The 26,905-nt window shown below is 36.6% G+C and overlaps 1 protein-coding gene across 1 annotated transcript in view; it reads right to left on the bottom strand.

Moving 5' to 3' along the window:
- Positions 1 to 26,905, bottom strand: part of DACH2 (dachshund family transcription factor 2) — a 736,007-nt gene that overhangs the window by 98,779 nt on the left and 610,323 nt on the right. Inside the window, exon 5 of the mRNA XM_047075803.1 lies at positions 9,598 to 9,756. Coding sequence (XP_046931759.1) covers positions 9,598 to 9,756 — 159 coding nt within the window. The remainder of the gene's footprint in view (positions 1 to 9,597; positions 9,757 to 26,905) is intronic.

Genomic DNA, 26,905 nt, shown 5'->3' with positions numbered 1-26,905 from the left:
ATTTTGTATCGTGCAACTTTATTGAATTAATTTATTCTAGTAGTCTTTTGGTGGAGTCTTTGGGATTTGTGTATTTAGTATCATATCATGTGAAACTAATGAAATTTTTACTTCTTTCTTACCTATTTGGATAATTTTAAATTTCTTTTTCTTGTCTTACTATTGTAGCTAGGATTTCCAGTTGATAAAAGTGACAAGATTAGACATCCTTTTTTGTTCCTAATCTTAGAGAAAATGCTTTCAGTTTTTCTTCACTAAAATGTTGGCTATGAGTCTTTCATATATGGCCTTTAAATTTAGAGCTATTTTCCCTCAATACTCATTTTGTTGAGAATTTTCATCATGAACAGATGTTAAATTTTGTCAAATTCTTTTTTTGCATCTATTTAAATGATCATATTATTTTTATCCTTAGTTCTGTTGATGTGGTGTATGGTGTTGATTGATTTGTGAATATTGAACCATCTTTTCATCACCAGAATAAATCCTACTTGATCTTGGTGAGTACTCTTTTTAATCTACTGTTGAATATGGTTTGCTAGTATTTTGTTGATGATTTTTGCATTTATGTACATCAGGGATATCAACCTGTAGTTTTCTTTTTTTCATGGTGCCTGTCTGGTTTTGATACAGGAAAAGGATGGCCTTGTATAATGTATCTGAAAACCTTTCTTCCTCTTCTATTTTTTTGGAATATTTTGAGGAAAATAGTACTGACTTTTCTTTAAATGTTTGGTAGTATTCACTTGTGAAGACATCTGGTCTGGAAGTTTTATTTTTTGGTACTGTTTTGCATACTGATTCAATTTTGTTACTTGTTATCTGTATCTTCAGATTTTCTATTTCTTCATGGTCAAGTTTTGAAAGATTGTATGTTGCTAGGAATTTATCCACTTATTCTAGGTTGTCCAATTTGTGACATATAATTTTTCATAATATTCTTTCATTATCTTTTGTATTTTTGTTGCCATATTTTTTTTATTTCTTCTTTGATTACTTAGCTAATGCACTGGTTGTTTACTATCATGTTATTTAACCTCCATATATTTGTATTTTTTCTAGTTTTATTCTTGTGATTGATTTCTAGTTTCTTATTATTGTGGTCAGAAAAGATGTGTAATATAATTTCAATCCTTTTTAAATTTACTGAAGCTTGCTCTGTGGCCTAACATGTTATCAGTTCTGGAAAATGTTGCATGTGCACTTGAAAAGAATGTGTATTCTGTTGTATTGGGATGGACTATGGTATGTATTTATTAATGTCCATCTGGTCTAATGTATCATTCAAAGACATTGTTTACTTATTGTCTGTCTGAATGATCTATCCATTGATATAAGTAGTGTGTTTAAGTCTCATACCATTCCTGTATTAACATCTACTTCTCTATATTTGTCTAATTTTTGCTTATGTGTCTAAGTGGTCCAATGTACATGCATAGATATTTAAAATTGTATCTTCGTGTTGTATTGATCCCTTTTTTATTATTTAATGCCGTTCTGTATATGCTGTTTACTCTCCATGTATTTTTGGATATTCCAGGTGTCTTTTTGTTAATTTTTAGTTTAATTCCATTACAACTAAGAGCATATTTTGTATGATTTCTATTCCATGAAGTACCTGTAATGTAATCTATCATTTTTTCCTTGTGCAAATAGGTGCTTTTCACAGTACTCATGGGCAGAAAAAGCTGCTCTGTGATTGTGTGGACTGATTGATTATATTTTCAAGTTGGAGGGGGTAGAGATAAAGGAAGTTTCTAGAGGGATTCCATATGTTAAAGAAGACTTACAGGATCCTGGAGGTCTATTGTAAAGCTAATTTGCTTTTTGCCTCTAGCATATCTAGTTTAGTGAATGTTCTATGTAAACTTAAGAAGAATGTATATTCTTCTATTGTTGGATGAAATATTCTATAAAAGTCCATTAGATAAAAACCCTTGAGAAAGTCGGGATAGAAGGAACATACTTAAAGATCATAAAAGCCATTTATGAAAAGCCCACAGCTAACATCATCCTCAACGGGGAAAAACTGAGAGCTTTTTCCCTGAGATCAGGAACACGACAGGGATGCCCACTCTCACCGCTGTTGTTTAACATAGTGCTGGAAGTGCTAGCATCAGCAATCAGACAACAAAAGGAAATCAAAGGCATCAAAATTGGCAAAGATGAAGTCAAGCTTTCGCTTTTTGCAGATGACATGATATTATACATGGAAAATCCGATAGACTCCACCAAAAGTCTGCTAGAACTGATACATGAATTCAGCAAAGTTGCAGGATACAAAATCAATGGACAGAAATCAGTTGCATTCTTATACACTAACAATGAAGCAACAGAAAGACAAATAAAGAAACTGATCCCATTCACAATTGCACCAAGAAGCATAAAATACCTAGGGATAAATCTAACCAAAGATGTAAAGGATCTGTATGCTGAAAACTATAGAAAGCTTATGAAGGTAATTGAAGAAGATTTAAAGAAATGGAAAGACATTCCCTGCTCATGGATTGGAAAAATAAATATTGTCAAAATGTCAATACTACCCAAAGCTATCTACACATTCAATGCAATCCCAATCAAAATTGCACCAGCATTCTTCTCGAAATTAGAACAAGCAATCCTAAAATTCATATGGAACCACAAAAGGCCCCGGATAGCCAAAGGAATTTTGAAGAAGAAGACCAAAGCAGGAGGCATCACAATCCCAGACTTTAGCCTCTACTACAAAGCTGTCATCATCAAGACAGCATGGTATTGGCACAAAAACAGACACACAGACCAATGGAATAGAATAGAAACCCCAGAACTAGACCCACAAACGTATGGCCAACTCATCTTTGACAAAGCAGGAAAGAACATCCAATGGAAAAAAGACAGCCTCTTTAACAAATGGTGCTGGGAGAACTGGACAGCAACATGCAGAAGGTTGAAACTAGACCACTTTCTCACACCATTTACAAAAATAAACTCAAAATGGATAAAGGACCTAAATGTGAGACAGGAAACCATCAGAACCTTAGAGGAGAAAGCAGGAAAAGACCTCTCTGGCCTCAGCCGTAGCAATCTCTTACTCGACACATCCCCAAAGGCAAGGGAATTAAAAGCAAAAGTGAATTACTGGGACCTTATGAAGATAAAAAGCTTCTGCACAGCAAAGGAAACAACCAACAAAACTAAAAGGCAACCAACGGAATGGGAAAAGATATTTGCAAATGACATATCGGACAAAGGGCTAGTATCTAAAATCTATAAAGAGCTCACCAAACTCCACACCTGAAAAACAAATAACCCAGTGAAGAAATGGGCAGAAAACATGAATAGACACTTCTCTAAAGAAGACATCCAGATGGCCAACAGGCACATGAAAAGATGTTCAGCGTCGCTCCTTATCAGGGAAATACAAATCAAAACCACACTCAGGTATCACCTCACGCCAGTCAGAGTGGCCAAAATGAACAAATCAGGAGACTATAGATGCTGGAGAGGATGTGGAGAAACGGGAACCCTCTTGCACTGTTGGTGGGAATGCAAATTGGTGCAGCCGCTCTGGAAAGCAGTGTGGAGGTTCCTCAGAAAATTAAAAATAGACCTACCCTATGACCCAGCAATAGCACTGCTAGGAATTTATCCAAGGGATACAGGAGTACTGATGCATAGGGGCACTTGTACCCCAATGTTCATAGCAGCACTCTCAACAATAGCCAAATTATGGAAAGAGCCTAAATGTCCATCAACTGATGAATGGATAAAGAAATTGTGGTATATATACACAATGGAATACTATGTGGCAATGAGAAAAAATGAAATATGGCCTTTTGTAGCAACGTGGATGGAACTGGAGAGTGTGATGCTAAGTGAAATAAGCCATACAGAGAAAGACAGATACCATATGGTTTCACTCTTATGTGGATCCTGAGAAACTTAACAGGAACCCATGGGGGAGGGGAAGGAAAAAAAAAAAGAGGTTAGAGTGGGAGAGAGCCAAAGCATAAGAGACTGTTAAAAACTGAGAACAAACTGAGGGTTGATGGGGGGTGGGAGGGAGGGGAGGGTGGGTGATGGGTATTGAGGAGGGCACCTTTTGGGATGAGCACTGGGTGTTGTATGGAAACCAATTTGTCAATAAATTTCATATATATATAAAAAAAAAGTCCATTAGATCAGGTCGATTAATGGTGCTTTTCGATTCAATTATACCCTTCTTGAATTTCTGCCTCCTGAATATGCCCATTTCTGATAAAAGAGTATTGAGGTCTCCAACTAAAAGAATGGATTCATCTATTTCTTCTGACAGTTCTATCAGTTTTTACCTCACATTTTTTGATACTCTGTTAATACAAGCAAACACTTTAAGACTTGTTAATATCTTCTCGAAGAATTGAGCTATTTATCATTATGTAATACCCCTCTTCGTCCTTAAAGTTTTTCTTGTTCTGAAATCTACTTGGTCTGAAATTAATATAGCTATACCTACTTTTGATTAGTGTTAAAATATTATATATTTCTCCATTCTTTTATTTTTTGATTGGAGCATTTAGTCCATTTACATTCAGAGTGATTATTGAAAGATATGAATTTAGTGCCATTTTGTTACCTGTAGAGACATTTTGTTTCTGATAACGTTCTCTGGTACTTTCTCGTCTTTGTTGCTTTTCTAGTCTTTGCTTCTAGTCTTTTTTTTTTTTTTCCTCCACTTAAAGACTCTTCCTTAAAATTTCAGCTTGCAAGGCTGGTTTAGTGGTCATGAACCCATTTAGTTTTTGTTTGGGAAACTATCTCTCCTTCTATTCTGAATGACAGCCTTGCTGGATGATGAAGTCTTGGCTTCAGGGCGCCTGGGTGGCTGTCAGTTAAGCATCCAACTTCAGCCCAGGTCATGATCTCTCAGTTTGTGAATTTGAGCCCTGCATCAGTCTCTGTGCTGACAGCTTAGATCCTGGAGCCTGCTTCAAATTCTGTGTCTCCCTCTCTCTCTGCCCCTCCCTCACTTGTGCTCTCTCTCTCTCTCTGAAAAATAAATAAACATTAAAAAATATTTTTAAAAAGATTTCTTGGCTGCACATTTTTCCCATTCAGCACATTGAATATTTCCTGCCACTACCTTCTGGCCTGCTAAGTTTCAGTGAACATGTCTGCTGTTAACCTTATGTGTCTACCCTTGTTGTTTAAGGACCTCTTGTCTTTAGCTGCTTTCAGAATTTTCTCTTCATCTTTGTATTTTTCAAGTTTCACTATGATATGTCATGGTATTGACCTGTCTTTGTTGATTTTGAGTGGAGTTTTCTGTGCCTCTTGGACTTGAATGCCTATTTCCTTCCCCAGATTAGGAAAGTCCTCAGCTGTAATCTGTTCAAATAAACCTTCTGCCTCTTTTTCTTCCTTTTCTTATTCTGGGACTTCTATCATATGGATACTGTTTCATTTTATGGAATTACTAAATTCTCTAAGTCTCCCCTCATTATCTATTAGTTTTCTTTCCCTCTTCCTTTCAGCTTCATTATTTTCCATAATTTTATCTTCTATATCACATATTCTCTCCTCTGCTTCTTCAATCCTCATTGTGACTGTATCCACTTGGTTTTGCATCTCAGTTACAACATTTCTTATTTCAGCCTGACTACTTTTTTACGTCTTTGATCTCTGTAGCAAGGGTTTCTCTTGTGTTTTTTATGCTTTTTTCAAGCCCAGCTAGTAGTATTATGAATGTTTATCTCAATTCTTGTTCAGATATATTGCCTATATCTGTTTTGAGCAAGTCTCTGGCTGTGATTTCTTCTTGACCTTCCTTTTGGGGAGAATTACTCCTTTTCATTCTGGCTAAATTTTTGTCTTTTGCAGGTTTTATAAGCTTGTTATGTTTCCTGCACCTGAGAGTAATGTTATATTAAAAAGGGGACATACGCTATCCAGGACCTGGCACATTAGGAAGTGTTCTGGTGTATGCTGTGTGAACTCTGCTGTTGTTTTTTGGTTGCTCTTTCCTACTGGTCAGTCCTGTGCAGAGCGCCTCCTTGATTGCAGTGAGGAGTGTTTGGATTTTTAACTAAGTACTCTTTGACTTGTTTATTAAACAAATAAATAGAAAAAAAGGGGAGAAAAACAAACCCTGATCACCCAAAAAGAGAAAAGGAAAGGGAACAACAACAACAACAACAATAACAATAACAACAACAACAAAACAGAGAATCAAAAAAACTATAAGGCTGCACTGGGCTCTGCACTGGCAGCACAGAGCCTGCTTAGGATTCTCTTTTTCCCTCTTTCTGCCTCCCCCCACTTGCATTGTCTCTGTCTCTCTCAAAATAAATAAACTTGAAAAAAGAATAAGAAAAATATGTATTATTTACCTTAATTTATTCCTTCTCTAACATTCTTTCTTTATGTAGATATAGGTTTCTGACCTATATTATTTTCCTTCTCTTTATAGATCTTCTTTTAACATTTTTACAGGGCAGATCTTTGGTATGATAATAAATTCTCTCAACTTTTGTTTGAGAAAATCTCTATTTCTGTCTTCACTTTTAAAAGGAATTTTCAGAATTCAGAATTTTAGGTTGGTGTTTTATTTTTTCTTTCAAGTAGTCACACCACTGTATTTAATACCACTGTATTCTTGTTTGCCTGGTTTCTGAAGTGAAGTTCAATGTAATTCTTATGCTTGTTCCTCTATGGGTAAGGAGAATTTATTTATCTCTGAATTTTTTAAAAAAGATTTTCTCTTTGTGTTTGATATTCCAGTATGACTATAATATGCATAGGTGTAGCCTTTTTTTTATATTTATTCTTCTTAGTATTCTCTGAGCTTTCTAGAGCTTTTGTCTGGTGTCTCTCATTAAGTTTGGAAAATTTTCAGTCCTTGTTACTTTAAACATTTCTTCTGTTCCTTTCCCTCACTCTTATTATTTTCATATTCCTATTACATTTATGCTACACTGTTTGTACTTGCTGCACAATAATTGTATATTCTATTCTGGGTTTTGTTTCCCAATCTTTGCTCCACATTTATTTCCATTTTGGGAAGTTTCTATTGACATACTTCAATTGTTGACTTTGTCTGGCCTACTGATGAGCCCATTAAAGGTATTAATTTTTTTGGAGTGTTTTTAAACCAGTTTTTACTTTAGCTTCTCAATTTTCATCTCTACTTACATTTCCCATGTATTATTTTTTTATTCAAGTATAATTAACATACAGTTTTAATATCCCCATGTAGTCTTGTATGTTTTCCCTTCTTTTAAGCATACTAATCATAGTTATTTTAAAATCTCAGTCTGATAATTCTAAAATATGTGCTATATCGAATTCTGGTTCTGATGTTTGCTTTATCTCTTCAGACTGTGTTTTTTGTCTTTTTCACACCTTGTAATTTTTGTTTTAAAGCCAGAAATGGTATATTAGCTAAAGAAAACTGAAACAAGCATGCCTCTAGTGGAATGCTTTATTTTTATCTGACTGAAAATTAGGTTATGTTTACTATTTGCTGTACCTGTTATATTAGTGGCTGTCATTTCTCATCCTCCTGTTATCTTTGGTGTATCCTAGAGAATCAAATTCAGTTCATTCTGAGGATTTCAGTTCTTTCCGTTGTAACCCACTGTTCTTATACAGAGCCCTATTGTGGTTGTGGTAAAATGTGTAGGGAGGAGAAAGATGTGATCAGGTCTCAATCTGTGAGCCTGTGTCCTCGGGCTATGACTTTCACAAGTGCTCTTTAGCTTTTTCCATCTTAGGTAAGACAGAAAGGCTAGAGGTGACTAGAGTTGAGTATTTCTTTCCCCATAGGTGTGGTAAAGTCCCCTCCCTAAGGAATGTGGTAAGAAAAGACCTCAAGATAAGGGAAGGCAACCTGGCTAAGTGCATAAGTGACATCCCTCAAGATCCTGTAACATGAGACCACCCAATCAGACTGTATGTCTATATGTTACCCATATATGGGAGACAATGAAGTAGAAAATGCATAAAAGGCTACATCACCCCACATTTGGCATTTGGGCCTCAGTCTTTTGGAAAAGAACCCTCTGAGTCCCTGTCAACATGAACAAAGTTGCTTTCTGGAAAGAAAAGTCTCAGTGTCTTGACTGTGTGAGGAGGCTGCTACACAGGAAATGCTAAAGGGGCCGGAGTTATGCATCTCCTTTCCCTTATATCAATGACTACAGGGTGGTGGATTTTAATATATCCTTTTCCCCACATCAGTTAGGCTCTGTTAAAAATAAAGTAGTTTAACTTTGGTAAAATAATTTCCTTTGAGGGTAAGGCTTTGTTAAGGAGAACAGAACATTCTGGGCATATTTTGAAATGGGTATTTTCCTTGTCTCCCAGCCAGAAACATGAGGGGAATTTTCTCAAGTCTTCACCATGAAAACCTGATGGGGTTCCTGGAGGTAGAACTCATTAAAGTGTAGTGATCCACTAAGGATTGGCCCCCAGGGGTTTTTATCTGTCATCTAAGTTCACACTGAGTCTCCAGCAATTTGAATGTTTCTACCAGGGTCCAGCTGTGGCTTCTGTTCCCTGTAAACTCTGATTCTCTGTTTCTGCCTATCTCTCCAGTTTTGGAGATAGCCCTGCCCTGTGAACTCAATCTCTGATGGATTTAAAGGAGTTGTTGATCTTGCTTTGAGGAGGAGTAACAACTTCTAAACTCTTTAAATGTCAGACCAGAAACCAGAAGTCTTATAAGTTCCTCTACTTTATGAAATAAGTCTACTTTAATCAGGCTTTTTTTTTTTTACTTCTCATAAGATATTTATAACTTTTCTGGCATTTATTTATTTACCTTTGCTTAACATTCTATTTTATGGGACCTTTCACATTTGAGTTTATAATATCTTTAAAGTGAGACCCTATAACTTATTTTATATGCTTCATAACTGATGAATTTCATTAAGATTTATAATATTGTGTTAAAATATCTAAGAATTCCTCTGTTCTGTTGTTTTAATCTTAGGGTTTAGTGAGAGAATGAATATCTCAAGGAAAGGAATAATGTAAGTTTTCTTTCACATTCCTGCTTACAAGTAAAGTAAAATTTTAGTCCAGTAATGTATATCAGTCATTTTTCTGCAGAAAGAGTTTTGAGTTTTTGAAGTTCCTAAAATCATCATCTAAACCTGAATTTGTATCCATTAGCTGTAGTTTGATTGCTGAGTAATATACTTACAATTTATGCAGTAATTACTATATACAAGTCACTGTTAAAAGCTTCTTTTATTATTTTTAACTTTCACAATAACCTTACTAAATGGGTATATATTATTTTCCTACTTTATAGTTGTGAACACTGAGACTTGTAAAAGTTAGGTGAAACCTCCAAAGTCAAACAGTAATATGGAATTCAAAAGATTTGGATTTCAAACCTAAGTTTATGTGACTATAGCCAACTTTCTTAATTACTCTGCTACATAGCCTCTTGATCTATCTCTACTCTATAAATCCCACGCTTTCAAATGAATCCCTATTTACCCTTCTAACTTCAAACTGTTAAACCTTATTGAAGAAAAATGTACTAGCCCTGCTAGCCAAAGGTGTCCAATTGGTCTTGCATGGTATTTTTTTTTTTCAAAACACCAAGTTTTGAAATTACATCATACATACTATTGATCAGTAGGTTGTTCTGCTGCAGTGGATTGAGGGTAGAAGCCCCCCCAAGACCTGGCTGGTTAGACAGGGCTGCATGAGTAAGTCCATGTTGGGGTCCAGGAGCAGCAAGAGGAGACTGCAACTTATCCTTATCCCAGGAGGATTCACTTTCACCTGAAAAACATTTGTATGAACAGACTGCAATTTGACAACTTTCCATGAGAAGGCTTTGTGAAAATTCCCTTTTTAGAGTTTAATTTATTAGTCTTACTTCTTAGGAAAGTATTATTAGCATAGATAACTCATTTTAATAATGATTTCAAAAACTTTAATAACCTAGGATTTTAGCTGCCTCTGAGAAGACTAAACAACACTTACTAATGGTCTATTTACAAGCAATCTAAGCAAATCTGGGATCATAATGAATTAGCATTATCGAAAGTGCTAATATGTTGAAAGCCATTAACTGACCACTACTGCCTCCCATTCCAATGCTTTACCATACACGTATAAAGTTTTAATGAAGAATAGTTGTTATTAATTCACAAAGAATACATTCATTAATAAGAGCATGATAACATGCAAAAATATGTGGTAAAAAAACAAAGTGATCAGTTACTTTGTTCTCAGATCTGGTCTTACAGAGGCTAATCTCTTCATACACAGCAGGCTTTTGTACAAAAAAAAAAAAACTGAATAAAACATAAAACCATGGCCCCCAATTTGAAACTGTACTCTACTTTGATCTTCCACACTAGAGAATGAAGAAAAGTGTGTGTAAAGTGCAGACTACTATATTATTATAATGATCTGCAACAACATAGCTACTTAATCTGGGACTTAGAATACTGTGGAGACAGAACCATTGCTTAAAGTCATATGCAAAACAACCACAGAATTATCTCTAGGGCATCCTTTTAAGCACAATGCTTCAAAAAGAGGAGTAAGGGTTGAATTCCAATCGCTGCAGTAACAAACTATCTGGCTTTAGAAAAGAAAATGTATGGGCTGCCCCATATATTTGCTTGATTTGGTTAATTTATTCAGGGGTAAGTGGTTCTACTACCATTCCCATTCTGGGATTGTGACATTAGTATCTCTATTTGTATTACTCTATGTTTTCAGATCCAATTGGTATTCTTCCTGAAGATTTAAAATCTATTTAAGCAAACTATCTGCTAGAATCTCTGAGAGGTTTCTTTTTTAACCTTTCTATGCACTCATCTACTCTTACCCAGCTTTGGAAATCTCCTCCTCAGGACTCTTCAAGCTCCCTTGTGGCTGAAGTAAATCTCTAATCCTAAAGTGAAAGTCTTGGCCAGTTTCCAACTAGATAAGTTTCATTAAAAAAAAAAAAAACAAAACAAAACCAGATTCTCCAGCAGTGTATATAAACCCTTAGGGGTACCTGTCCCTGCCTATATGAATGAAGCTTTTTTAATCAAACGGGGAAGAAATAAATAGCTAATTGTTCTGTTTTTGATATAAGCCATTCAGTTAGCGTGCATGGAAGCTTAGGAGGTAGGAAATTTGGTTGAATATGATAGCAATGGCTTAATGGACCTGAAAGCATTTTCCTGATCATGTTGAAGCTTGGTGTATTCGTTGAAAACATACCACACTCCTATGATTACCCCAATGGTTCTCTCTTTTCATCCAGATATTTGCTGCTGTAAAGTTACTGCCTAGGAGCAGGGAGGTAATTTATGATTGATGCATTGATAGAATCTTACATTAACAAATTTGAAATTCCAATTATGATCAATAAGATATTGTTATGCTTTAATGAACAGGAATGGTGAGGTGAAGGGAAGGATTTTAATAAATAATTCAAGAAACCACATTGCAACAGTGACAATTCTTTACAAAAACATTGCACCAATAAACAGGATTAATACCAGAAAATGAAAAAACTTGAGAGATCAACTGTTGAGCAAAACCAGAACCACTCCATCATTTTAATACTATGTCCAAGGTATAAATTACCTTATTATTCCAGAACTGCACATTGTAAAATGATTAGCAAAACATTGACAAAGAAAGGTAGATTTATAAGACACTAAATTATATCAATGATATTAACATGGTATAGTACAATCACAGCAACAACAATATACATCAATATTAGGATTAAATTTATGCCAATATTTTATAAATTGAAAATCTCTTAGTCCACATTTAATATTGAATGGTATATTACAACTCAATACCCCCCAAAACAAATAATACAATTACAAATGGGCAGAAGACATGAAGACACTTTTCTCCAAAGAAGACATCCAGATGGCCAGCAAATGAAAAGATGCTCAATATCACTCATCAAGAGGTAAATGCAAATCAAAACCACAATGAGATATCACCACACACCTGTCAGAATGGCTAAAATCAAAACCACAGGAAACAAAAAAAAAGTGTTGGTGAGGATGCAGAGAAAAAAGGAATCCTCTTGTACTGTTGGTGGAAATGCAAATTAGTTCAGCCACTCTAAGAAACAGTATGAAGGTTCCACAAATTATTAAAAATAGGGGTGGTTTGGTGACTCAGTCAGTTAAGTGTCTGGCTCTTGATCTTGGTCCAGGTCATGATCTTGTGTTTCATGGTATCAAGCCCCATCTGGACTGATGGTTCAGAACCTGCTTGGGATTCTCTCCCTCTTTCTCTACCCCTCCTCCGTTTGTGTTCTCTCTCTCAAAATAAATTTTAAAACTTTAAAAAATTAAAATAATAGAACTACCCTATTATCCAAGAATCACACTACTGGGTATTTACCCCAAAGAATACAAAAATACTATTTCAAAGGGATACATGTACCTGATGTTTATAGCAGCATTATCTATAGCCAAATTCTGGAAACAGTCCAAGTGTCCACTGATTGATGAATGGATAAAGATGTGATATATCATGATTGCACTCAAATGTGGAATTTAAGAGACAAAACAAATTAGCAAAGGGAAAAATAGAGAAAAAATCCAAAAAAAAGAGACTCAATTATAGAGAAGAAGGTGGTGGTGGTTATGGACTTGGGGCAGGGGGCAGTGAGGGCATGGGTTAAATAGGTGATGGGGATTAAGGAGTGCACTTGTGACAAGCACACATTTCAAATAAATTTGAATAGAAATGTTTTTTGAAACCTTATTAAAGAATTCCAAGTGTATGCTTTGTTGACAGTTTTAGATGAATGTTTCCCAACAACTCTCTTCTTTTTAATTATTGTGTTAAAAATGATAGGAAGGTGGTTACCAGCTATTCCCATCTTCACTGAATATAGCTATAAGAAATTATCCTGCTTCCTGAAGGCAACTGTATATGAAGTGAGTGTAGGACACTTTTTATATTTGAAATATGTGATGTATATAATATTAGACTAAAACTTAATATACCTTTTATTTTATTTTTATTTATTTTATTTTCATCATGGTAAGTGTACTCTTTAATCTGCATCCCCTATTTTCCTCACCTACCTCTCCTCTGGTTTGTTATCTATGTCTATTTCTCTCTCTCTCTCTCCCTCCCTCCCTCCCTCCCTCCTTCCCTCCCTTTGCTCATTTAGTACATCTGATTTTAACATCCACTGCCCTTAAAGCTAAAACATTATTTTTATCAATCTATTCTAGGGTCAAACATTTTTATCACTGTGTGTGGGGAGGGCTTGAATATCCACTTTCTTTTTTCTATTATCTATCTATCTATCTATCTACCTATCTATATTAGTGTGCTAGTGTTGCCATAACAAAAGATGACATATTATAGACTGAATGCTTGTGTTCCCCCAAATTCATATGTTTAATCTTAATTTCCAATGTGATCATATTGGGAGATGGAGCCCTTAGGAAGTGATTAGGTCATGAATAGGATAAATGCCTTTATAAAATAGATGACAAACAGCTCCTGAGACCCCTTATGCCATGGGAAGACACATGAACAAGAAAATGGGCCTCACCAGACACTGAATCTTCTAGTCTATATTTTTATTATGGCTTTTTGTTATGGCAGTCCAAAAGGACTAAGACAACACAGAATGGGCAGTTAACCAACCAAATTTATTTTCTTGCAGTTTTAGAGGCTAAAGGTCCAAGATCAAAATGTCAGCAGGTTTGGATTATCCTGAGGCCTTTTTTCTTAACTTACAGGTAGCCACCTTTTCACTGTTTCCTTATATGGTCTTTCCTTTGTGTGCACACATCCCTGGTAACTCTTTGTATGTCAAAAATTTTCTTTTTATAAGGATACCAGTCTATTGGATTAGGGCTCTCATTTTGATTTAAACACAATTTTAAAGATGCTATCTCCAAATATGGACCATTGTGAGGTAATGATGGTTAGTACTTCAACAAATGAATTTTGGAGAGACACAATTCATCCCATAATACTAGAGTAAGCACCCTTTATTGAACCAGATCACACTTGCTTTCTGAAGCAATCCTTCTAATAAAGAGGAAAAAAAAACTGGATAGCATGGCAACAAGGCATGTCTTAGAAACTGAGTATGAAGTGGTTTAGGGAAGCCTCATCAAAACCTTCACCTTTACTTCAAGAAAATATGTGTTACAACAGGGTCACTGCCCTTAAAGAGACACCAGCCTCCAAAAAGGCAACATTAAAATAGCAGCTTACACAACACTGGGGGAAAGGGGAGAGAGATCTGTTCATACTGATATTGGAGTATGAAAATGAGGGAGCTGGAAGGTGCTATTTTCCTCACCTTCCCCCTAGCATAAACACAATGCCACCTGCAGGAGGATAGGTGGTACAGACACTTTCTACCTAACATACTAGCAATATACCAGCACATGATTTCTTCTGGGGAACTGATCTACTTCAAGCCTGTTAGCCTCAGCTCTGGGCTCAGGGAAATTTTTGTTAAAGCTGCACATTCACTACATGTAGCCACCAGGTGCACAACTGCCACCATGCACTGTGCCAAGTCACCTCCTAGCAACAACCCAAATCACTATGCCATGCTCAGCTGTGCCCAGCCATTGCCAAGCTCAGGACACAGCCTCATACCCACAGTGACAATGGTGTGCAGAATCTCAACAGCCACAGTGCTTGGAGGGATCCAGCAAAGGACTAGTGGCTCAGCAAAAATTTTGCCAACAATGCTGCCCCACAGCCAAATTCCCCCACATGCATACCCGCTCAAAGCTGGCCTTCTTGGGTCCCATTAACACCACAGAGAGCAAGCACAGCCTACAACAGGCAGAGAGACAGTGCAAATTGCACTGAAAGGAAAAAGGACTCAGACACAACAGCAGGACAAAAGCAATACACATAGAATACTCTCCTGAAGTGCTAGCTTCTGCTGAACAGAGGACACTGCACTGCAGGGAATTCCAGGATTCTTCTTCATAAAGTCTTGACCTTCAAGAGGAGAAGACATAAATGCCTTTCTTAACACAAAGAAACAGACAGAGGAGCTAACAAAATGAGTAGACAGAGAAATTTATCCCAAATGAAAGAATGAGACAAGGCCACAGCCAGATATCTAAGTGAAACAGATATAAGTAACATGCCTGATAGAGAATATAAAGTTATGATCATAAGGATACTCACTGGACTTGAGAAAAGAGTGGAAGACATGAGTGACACCCTTAACACAGAGATAAGGAACAACAGAGCAGAGATAAAGGACTCAAGCACAATATGAGAAACATGCCTGATGGAATGAACAGCAGGCTGGAAGGAGAGATATGAGTCAATTACATAGAGACAGCAATGGATATTAATCAAGCTGAAAAAAAAGACAGAAAAAATATGCAAAATGAGAAAAGACTTAGGGAACTCAGTGACCCCATCAAATATAATAAGATTTGTACAATAGGAGTTCCATAAGAAAAGAGAGAAAAGGGGGCAGAAAATTTATTTGAAGAAATAATAGCTGAAAACTTCCCTAATTTGGGGAAGGAAACACATCAAGATCAAGGAGGCACAGAGAAATCCTATCAAAATCAAAAAAAGTACACCCTACACCAAAATATATTGTAATCAAATTGGAGAAATATAGTGGTGAAGAAAGAATCTTAAAAACATCAAGACAAAAGAAGACAGCAACTTATTAGGGAAAACCCATAAGGCTAGCAGGAGATTTCTCAACAAAAACTTGGGAAACCAGAAGAAAGTGGCATGATATATTCAATGTGCTGAATGGGAAAACTGCAGCCCAAAATATTCCATTCAGTAAGGCTATCATACAGAATGGAAAGAGAGATAAATAGTTTCCCAAACAAAAACTAAATGAGTTCATAACCACTAAACCAGCCCTGCAAAAAATAATAAGGGGACTCTTTCAGTAGAAAGGAGAGGCCAAAAGTGACAGTAGAAATGTAGGAAATACAAAACTAGTAAAAAATGAATATTTCTGCAAAAAAGTCAAAGAACTCACAAAATAAACGATATAAACTATAACACATACCTAAACATGGGAAAGATAAGGATAAAAAATGAGTTCAAGTTTGAATGACCATCAACTTAATATAGGCTGCTATATGCAGAAGGGGTTATATACAAACCTAATGGTAACCATATATCCAGAACAACTAATAAATATGCAAAGATTAAAGAGAAAGAAATCCAAATATATAAAGAAAATCAGCAAACTGCAAAACCGAAAAAGACAAGAAAGGATCAAAGAAAGTCTTCAGAAACAATTACAAAGTAAATAATAAAATGATAATAAACACATATCTATCAGCAATTACTTTCAATGTAAATGGACTAAATGCTTCAATCACACGACATAGGATGTGAAAATGCATTAAAAAAAGGAACAGCCATCTAGTGGTGCCTACAAGAGACACATTTCAGACCTAAGACAATTATAAATTGAAAGTGAGGAAATTGAGAAATGTTTATAATGCAAATGGATGTCAAAGAAAGGTGGAGTAGGGCTTAGGAGGACGCTGGGATCACCGCGTCCTGCTGATCACTTAGATTCCACCTACACCTGCCTAAATAACCCAGAAAACCGCCAGAAGACTAGCAGAACAGAGTCTCCAGAGCCAAGCACAGATGAGAGGCCCACGGAAGAGGGTAGGAAGGGCGGCGAGGCAGTGCGTGCTCCACAAACTGGCAGGAGGGAGCCTGGGTGGAGGGGCGGCCTGCCAGCCAAGCAGAGCCACCGAGTCTGGTTGGCACAAGCGGAGGGGCCAGACGGAGTGTGTTCTGAAAGCAACCGGGACTTGACATCTGGAAGGTTATAAGCTAACAGCTCTGCTCAGAGAACGGGAGGGTTGGAGGACAAAAGGAGGGAGAGATGTTGAGCCCCTGATGACAGAGCTCAGCTTGGCAGGGAACAAAGGCGCTCGCCAGCGCCATCTCCCTCGCCCATTCCCAGCCAAAATCCCAAAGGGAACCAGTTCCTGCCAGGGAACTTGCTTGCACCATGCAAAACCCAACGCTGTGCTTCTGTGCATCCCCAAAGGAAAACCAAGCTGAGCCTGCCTCTCCTGCCCCTGTGCACCTTGCCGATCCACCCCAGCTAATACGCCAGATCCCCAGCACCACAAGTCTGGCAGTGTGCAAGTAGCCCAGATGGGCCACACCACCCCACAGTGAATCCTGCCCCTAGGAGAGGGGAAGAGAAGGTACACACCAGTCTGACTGTGGCCCCAGCGGTGGGTTGGGGCAGACATCAGGTCTGACTGCGGCCCTGCCCACCAACACAAGTTATTCAAGACAGCACAGGGGAAGTGCCCTGCAGTCCCACACCACTCCAGGGACTATCCAAAATGACGAAATGGAAGAAATCCCCTCAAAAAAAGTCCAGGAAATAACAACAGCTAACGAACTCATCAAAAAGGATTTAAACAATATAACAGAAAGTGAATTTAGAATAATAGTCATAAAATTAATTGCTGGGCTTGAAAACAGTATACAGGACAGCAGAGAATCTCTTGCTAAAGAGATCAAGGGACTAAGGAACAGCCAGGAGGAGCTAAAAAATGCTATTAATGACCTGCAAAATAAAATGGAGACAACCACGGCTCGGATTGAAGAGGCAGAGGAGAAAATAGGTGAACTAGAAGATAAAATTATGGAAAAAGAGGAAACTGAGAAAAAGAGAGATAAAAAAAACCAGGAGTATGAGGGGAAAATTAGAGAACTAAGTGATGCACTAAAGAGAAATAATCTACGCATAACTGGTATTCAAGAGGAGGAAGAGAGAGGGAAAGGTGCTGAAGGGGTACTTGAAGAAATAATAGCTGAGAACTTTCCTGATCTGGGGAAGGAAAAAGGCATTGAAATCCAAGAGGCACAGAAACTCCTTTCAGAAGTAACTTGAATTGATCTTCCGCACGACATATCATAGTGAAACTGGAATACAAGGAAAAAGAGAAAATTCTGAAAGCAGCTAGAGATAAACATGCTCTAACATATAAAGGGAGACCTATAAGACTCATGACAAATCTCCCTACTGAAACTTGGCAGGCCAGAAAGGAATTGAGGGAGATCTTCAAAGTGATGAACAGAAAAAATATGCAGCCGAGAATCCTTTATCCAGCAAGTCTGTCATTTAGAATAGAAGAACAGATACAGGTCTTCCCAAACAAACAAAACCTGAAGGAATTTGTCACCACTAAACCAGCCCTACAAGAGATCCTAAGGGGGATCCTGTGAGACAAAGTACCAGAGACATCACTAAAAGCATGAAACCTACAGACATCACAATGACTCTAAACCCATATCTTTCTATAATAACACTGAATGTAAATGGACTAAATGCGCCAACTAAAAGATATAAGGTCTCAGAATTGATAAAAAAAACAAGACCCATCTATTTGCTGTCTACAAGAGACTCATTTTCGATCTGAGGACACCTTCAGATTGAGAGTGAGGGGATGGAGAACTATTTATCATGCTACTGGAAGCCAAAAGAAAGCTGGAGTAGCCATACTTATATCAGACAAACTAGACTTTAAATTAAAGGCTGTAACAAGAGATGAAGAAGAGCATTACATAATAATTACAGGGTCTATCCATCAGGAAGAGCTAACAGTTATAAATGTCTATGCGCCGAATACCGGAGCCCCCAAATATATAAAACAATTACTCACAAACATAAGCAACCTTATTGATAAGAATGTGGTGATTGCAGGGGACTTTTTAACACTCCACGTACAGAAATGGATAGATCATCGAGACACACGGTCAATAAAGAAACAAGTGCCCTGAATGATACATTGGATCAGATGGACTTGACAGATATATTTAGAACTCTGCAACCCAAAGCAAGAGATTATACTTTCTTCTCGAGTGCACATGGAACATTCCCCAAGATAGATCACATACTGGGTCACAAAACAGCCCTTCATAAGTATACAAGAATTGAAATTATACCATGCATACTTTCAGACCACAATGCTATCAAGCTTGAAATCAACCACAGGAAAAAGTCTGGAAAACCTCCAAAAGCATGGAGGTTAAAGAACACCCTACTAACGAATGAGTGGGTCAACCAAGCAATTAGAAAAGAAATTTAAAAATATATGGAAACAAATGAATATGAAAATACAGCAATCCAAATGCTTTAAGACGCAGTGAAGGAAGTCTGAGAGGAAAATACATGGCAATCCAGGCCTATCTCAAGAAACAAGAAAAATCCCAAATACAAAATCTAACAGCACACCTAAATGAAATAGAAGCAGAACAGCAAAGACACCCCAAACCCAGCAGAAGAAGAGAAATAATAAAGATCAGAGCAGAAATAAACACTATAGAATCTAAAAAAAACTGTAGAGCAAATCAACGAAACCAAGAGTTGGTTTTCTGAAAAAATAAACAAAATTGATAAACCTCTAGCCAGGCTTCTCAAAAAGAAAAGGGAGATGACCCAAATAGATGAAATCATGAATGAAAATGGAATTATTACCACCAATCCCTCATAAATACAAGCAATTATCAGGGAATACTATGAAAAATTATATGCCAACAAACTGGACAACCTGGAAGAAATGGACAAATTCCTAAGCACCCACACACTTCCAAAACTCAAACATGAAGAAATAGAAAACTTGAACAGACCCATAACCAGCGAAGAAATCGAATCAGTTATCAAACCTCTCCCAATAAAAAAGAGTCCAGGACCAGATGGCTTCCCAGGGGAGTTCTACCAGACATGTAAAGCAGAGATGATACATATCTTTCTCAAGCTGTTCCAAAAAATAGAAAGGGAAGGAAAACTTCCAGACTCATTCTATGAAGCCAGTATTACTTTGATTCCCAAACCAGACAGAGACCCAGTAAAAAAAGAGAACTACAGGCCAATATCCCTGATGAATATGGATGCCAAAATTCTCAATAAGATACTAGCAAATCGAATTCAACAGCATATAAAAAGCATTATTCACCATGATCAAGTGGGATTCATTCCTGGGGTGCAGGGATGGTTCAACATTCGCAAATCAATCAATGTGATACATCACATTAATAAAAGAAAAGAGAAGAACCATATGATCCTGTCAATCAATGCAGAAAAGACATTTGACAAAATTCAGCAACGTTTCTTAATAAAAAGCCTCGGGAAAGTCGGGATAGAAGGAACATACTTAAACATCATAAAAGCCATTTATGAAAAGCCCACAGCTAACATCATCCTCAATGGGGAAAAACTGAGAGCTTTTTCCCTGAGATCAGGAACATGACAGGGATGTCCACTCTCACCGCTGTTGTTTAACATAGTGTTGGAAGTGCTAGCATCAGCAATCAGACAACAAAAGGAAAACACAGGCATCACAATTGATAAAGATGAAGTTAAGCTTTCACTTTATGCAGATGACATGATATTATACATGGAAAATCCGATAGACTCCACCAGAAGTCTGCTATAACTGATACATGAATTTAGCAAAGTTGCAGGGTACAAAATCAATGTACAGAAATCAGTTGCATTCTTATACACTAATAATGAAGCAACAGAAAGACACATAAAGAAACTGATCCCATTCACAATTGCACCAAGAAGCATAAAACACCTAGGAATAAATCTAACCAAAGATGTAAAAGATCTATATGCTGAAAACTATAGAAAGCTTATGAAGGTAATTGAAGAAGGTATAAAGAAATGGAAAAACATTCCATGCTCATAGATTGGAAGAATAAATATTGTCAAAATGTCAATACTACCCAAAGCTATCTACACAATGCACCAGCATTCTTCTCGAAACTAGAACAAGCAATCCTAAAATTCATATGGAACCACAAAAGGTCCCGAATAGCCAAAGTAATATTGAAGAAGAAGACCAGTGCAGGAGGCATCACAATCCCAGACTTTAGCCTCTACTGCAAAGCTGTAATCATCAAGACAGCATGGTACTGGCACAAAAACAGACACATAGACCAATGGAATAGAATAGAAACCCCAGAACTAGACCCACAAACTTATGGCAGGACAAAGAAGGAAAAAACATCCAATGGAAAAAAGATAGTTTCTTTAACAAATGGTGCTGGGAGAACTGGAGAGAAACATGCAGAAGATTGAAACTAGACCACTTTTTCACACCATTCACAAAAATAAATTCAAAATGGATAAAGGACCTGAATGTGAGACAGGAAACCATCAAAACCCTAGAGGAGAAATCAGGAAAAGACCTCTCTGACCTCAGCCGCAGCAATTTCTTACTTGACACATCCCCAAAGGCAAGGGAATTAAAAGCAAAAATGAACTACTGGGACCTTATGAAGATAAAAAGCTTCTGCACAGCAAAGGAAACAGCCAACAAAATTAAAAGGCAACCAACGGAATGGGAAAAGATATTTGCAAATGACATATCGGACAAAGGGCTAGTATCCAAAATCTATAAAGAGCTCACCAAACTCCACACCCGAAAAACAAATAACCCAGTGAAGAAATGGGCAGAAAACATGAATAGACACTTCTCTAAAGAAGACATCCGGGTGGCCAACAGGCACATGAAAAGATGCTCAACGTCCCTCCTCATCAGGGAAACACAAATCAAAAACCACACTCAGATATTACCTCACACCAGTCAGAGTGGCCAAAATGAACAAATCAGGAGACTATAGATGCTGGAGAGGATGTGGAGAAACGGGAACCCTCTTACACTGTTGGTGGGAATGCACATTGGTGCAGCCACTGTGGAAAACAGTGTGGAGGTTCCTCAAAAAATTAAAAATAGACCTACCCTATGACCCAGCAATAGCACTGCTAGGAATTTATAAAATGAATACAGGAGTGCTGATGCATAGGGGCACTTGTACCCCAATGTTTATAGCAGCACTCTCAACAATAGACAAATTATGGAAAGAGCCTAAATGTCCATCAACTGATGAATGGATAAATAAATTGTGGTTTATATACACAATGGAGTACTACGTGGCAATGAGAAAGAATGAAATATGGCCCTTTGTAGCAACATGGATGGAACTGGAGAGTGTGATGCTAAGTGAAATAAGCCATACAGAGAAAGACAGATACCATATGTTTTCACTCTTATGTAGATCCTGAGAAACTTAACAGAGAACCATGAAGGAGGGGAAGAAAAAAAAAAAGAAAAAAGGAGGTTAGAGTGGGAGAGAACCAATGCATAAGAGACTCTTAAAAACTGAGAACCAACTGAGGGTTGATGGGGGTTGGGAGGGAGTGGAGGGTGGGTGATGGGTATTGAGGAGGGCACCTTTTGGGATGAGCACTGGGTGTCATATGGAAATCAATTTGACAATAAATTTCATACATTAAAAAAAATTATTCACCGTGACCAAGTGGGATTTATACCTGGGATGCAGGGCTGGTTCAATATCCACAAAAAAAATTAATGTGAATCATTACATCAATAAAAGAAAGGACAAGAACCATATGATCCTCTCAATAGATGCAGAGAAAGTATTTGACAAAATACAACATCTTTTCTTGATAAAAACCCTCAAGAAAGTAGGGATAGAAGGATCATACTTCAAGATCATAAAAGCGATATATGAATGACCCAACATTGATACCATCCTCAATGGGGAAAAAATGAGCTTTCCCCCTCAGGTCAGGAACAGACAGGGATGTCCACTCTTGTCACTGTTATTCAACATATTATTGGAAGTCTTAGCCTCTGCAATCAGACAATACAAAGAAATAAAAGGCATCCAAATTGGCTAGGTGGAGGTGAAACTTTCACTCTTCCCAGATGACATGACACTCTACATGGAAAACCCAAAACATTCTTCCAAAAAAAACTGCGAGTACTGATTCGTGAATTCAGCAAAGTTGCAAGATTTAAAATCAATGCACAGAAATTGGTTGCATTTCTAGACACCAACAATAAAGCGACAGAAAGATAAATCAAGGAATAGATCCCATTTACAGTTCCACAAAAAAAAAAAACATAAAATACCTAGGAATAAATATAACCAAGGAGGTGAAAAATCTATACACCGAAAAGTATAGAAAGCTTATGAAAAAAAATTGAAGAGACACACACAAAAAAAGGAAAAAGATTCCATGCTCCTGGATAGGAAGAAAAAACATTGTTAAAATGTCAATACTACCCAAAGCAATCTACATATTCAATGCAATCCTTATCAAAATAACACCAGCATTCTTCACAGAGGTAGAACAAATAGTCCTAAAATTTTCACCGAACCAGAAAAGACCCTGAATAGCCAAAGCAATCTTGAAAAACAAAAACCATAACAGAAGGCATCACAATCCTGGATCAAGCTATACTACAAAGCTGTAATCATCAAGACAGTATGGTACTGGCACAAGAACAAACCGCATATCAATGGAACAAAAAACAGAACCCAGAAATGGACCCACAAACATATGGCCAACTAATCTTTGACAAAGCAGGAAAGAATATCCAATAGAACAAAGACAGTATCTTCAGCAAGTAGTGCTGGGAAAACTGCACAGCCACATGCAGAAGAATTAACCTGGACCACTTTCTTACACCATGCACAAAAATAAGCTCAAAATGGATGAAAGACCTCAAGTAAGACAGGAAGCTGTCAAAATCCTCGAGGAGAAAACTGGCAAAAACCTCTTTGATCTTGGCCACAGCAACTTCTTACTCAACACGTCCCCAGAGGCAAGATAAACAAAAGCAAAAATGAACTACTGGGACCTCATCAAAATAAAAAGCTTCTGCACAGCAAAGGAAACAATCAGCAAAACTAAAAGGCAACCGACAAAATGGGAGAAGATATTTACAAAGAACATATCAGATAAAGAGTTAGTATCCAAATTCTATAAAGAAATGATCAAACTCAACACCCAAAAAACAAACAATCCAGTGAAGAAATGGGCAAAAGACATGAATAGACACTTCTCCAAAGAAGACATCCAGAAGGCCACCCGACACATGAAAAAATGCTCATAATCACTCATCATCAGGGCAAAACAAATCAAAACCACTATGAGATACCACCTTACACCTGTCAGAATGGCTAACATTAACAATTCAGGCAACAACAGATGGTGAGGATGTGAAGAAAGAGGATCTCTTTTTCTTGCTGGTGGGAGTGCAAGCTCGTGTAGCCACTCTGGAAAACAGTATGGAGGTTCCTGAAAAAAATAAAAATAGAACTACCCTACGACCCAGCAATCGCACTACTAGGCATTTATCCAAGGGATACAGGTGTGCTGTTTCGAAGGGATATATACACACCAATGTTTATAGCAGCACTATCAACAATAGCGAGTGTATGGAAAGAGCCCAAATGTCCATCAACTGATTAATGGATAAAGAAGATGTGGTATATATATACTATGGAGTATTACTCGGCAATCAGAAGAAATGAAATCTTGCCATTTGCAACTACGTGGATGGAACTGGAGGGGATTACACTAAGTGAAATTAGTCAGTCAGAGAAAGACAAATATCATATGGTTTCACTCATATGAGGATCTTAGGAGAGAAAACAGGTGAACATAAGGGAAGGGAAACAAAAATAATATAAAATCAGGGAGGGGAGAAAACAGAAGAGACTCATAAATATGGAGAACCAACTGAGGGTTACTAGAGGGGTTGTGGTTGGGGGAATGGCCTAAATGGGTAAGGGGCACTAAGGAATCTACTCCTGAAATCATTGTTGCACTAAATGCTGACTAATTTGGATGTAAATTTAAAAAAAAATAAATTAAATTAAATGTATATATTTGTATCTATTTATATGTATACTATACATATTATATATAATATATATATATTAAATAAAGAATTTAAGCAATAGCAGGTGAGCAGGAAATATAAGCATCACAAGTGGTCTTTATCCTGAGTTAGATTTTCCTTTAATTGGGTTTGATCAGAAAACAGAATGTTTATTTTTCCATCATCATTACTTTGTGAAAACATTATATTTGCTAGGCCTCAGAGTGTTAGTGTTCCAGTAGAAACCACTGGACATCTCACTGAAGCTGGGGAATTGGGAGGATGGAAATAATTTAGTTTCTGTCATCATTCAACCATGTGCTTTTAGTGTTTTTTTTTTTTATTTTTATGGTGGTGAAAGACTTCTCACTGATCTATGTGCTCACTTATTGTTTTAAACAATTTTTGCTAGTATTCCTTGTGACACACATATTTGTGAATTAAACTGGCTTGCACTAAAAAAAGAGGTTCATAAATGCACTTTATCACCATGTTGAGTAATTAACACTACATTTAGTAGTTATGGGTCACTACTTAGAAAATAAATTACAATATATAAGTCTAATATCATATGGTAGTGGTAATCATATTTATTAAGCTCCTAAAATGTGCCAGAAAAATGTTCAAAGCACATTGAGAAGTTGATATGTGCCAAACAGTATTCATCTAGTCCTCACAACAACTCTAAATGGTAGGTACCATAATCACACTTTAAAGAAAAAAAAAAAGCTTGTGCCCCCAAATTAAGTACTTTGTCTAAGCTCACACAGCCATTAACCAAACAGCAAACAAAAATAAGCTCCAGAACAGGCACACTAAACCACTATTGTCAACATTGTTCGTAGAAGGCATATTGACATAAATACTTTTAACTGAAGCTTTGGTTGTGAATGTGCATAATACTGTTTCAACTCAGAGGAGCAAAATGCATTTGTGAAGAAAATTGAAATAGTGGTAGTTTCTGGTTTTGCCTTCTATTGTCACTACATTGACTTTCTCACATCAGAATCAGGCTGTGAATAACTTTGAATAACTAAAAACATGTTTAATGCTGTGAATTCCAATTAAGTATTTTGTTAAACCTTTGACATTATTAAACGAAAGTATGTGATTTTAATCATATTAACATACATTTAAAAAAAAGAAAAAGAAAAAGTGGTAGTCTCAAATACAGGCTTATAAGACTAATTGAGATCTGTACTGAACAGATCTATGTCATGAAATGGGAGTCCTTCAAAGATAACCTCTCAATTGGAAGTAGGCAGAAAACCACTTTTGTATTCAGGTCCCTTTTTTAAAAGGAAGTCTTAAAATATATATATATATGAGCCATGCATGCTACCTCTGGGTATTATTTTCTCTGTATTTTGAAAACAAGGGCGAGGTTATAAAGCATCAAGAGGAAAAAGTCAAGTTGATGCCTGAAAAGAAAAAAAGAGTGGGAAAAAATGGCATTTCTTGAAAGTCAATCACTTTTGAAAAGAGGACAGGTCATATAATGTCTAATGCCACAGTTAAAAAGAATAATTCAGGTGAAAAAGTTAGCATTACTGCATCCAATACAACTGTCAAAACTTTTTTTTAATTTTCAGAAAAAGATGCTAAAAGTCATGGGCTTAAAGTAATGAAAATATATCTAAATCAAAATGCAACAGAAATATCTTAAATAGAAAGAACTACATAGATAGATTTTTAACTTCAATTTCCAACCTCTATTTAACCAACTGGAATTATTTTGGATGAAGTGCACTAGACAGACATTATAAATAAGACTGTTTTTTTTTAATGAAAAAAAAAAGAAACCCACATCCTTTTCAAAGATGCATTCTTTTGATATCATATGTTTACCATATAATAAAGAAACAAATTTAAAAAAACTCTACCAAGCATGATGGAATGGAGTCAGACATACATACAGATTTGAGTGTGAAACACATAATCTCAACTCTGTATGAACTTGAGTCCTAAATAAAGAAATATCCTGTTTTAAAATCAAGAGAAATCAGTCATTATGAATTAAATAATTAAAATAAATGTACTTGTTGGAAAAGACACCAAAGACTTTTTAAAGAAAATAATTGGTGAATGTAGTTAAGATACCCACTAAATTTTCAAGTGATCAAGGAGAAGCACTATTTGCTCTCCAAATGGCTATTCAAAGCACCATAGGCAGGTTAGTAAAAAAAAAAAAGTGTTTGAGACTTTGATTCCAGATTATTCTTTTTTCA

Source organism: Lynx rufus, unplaced genomic scaffold, assembly GCF_022079265.1.
Source record: "Lynx rufus isolate CCGP_SWC_20201006 ecotype Redwood Valley unplaced genomic scaffold, mLynRuf1.p SCAF_14, whole genome shotgun sequence".
NCBI classification, from domain to species: Eukaryota; Metazoa; Chordata; class Mammalia; order Carnivora; family Felidae; genus Lynx; species Lynx rufus.
The sequence above is the reverse complement of the archived record's forward strand: the minus strand, read 5'-3'. Positions and strand labels throughout refer to the sequence as shown.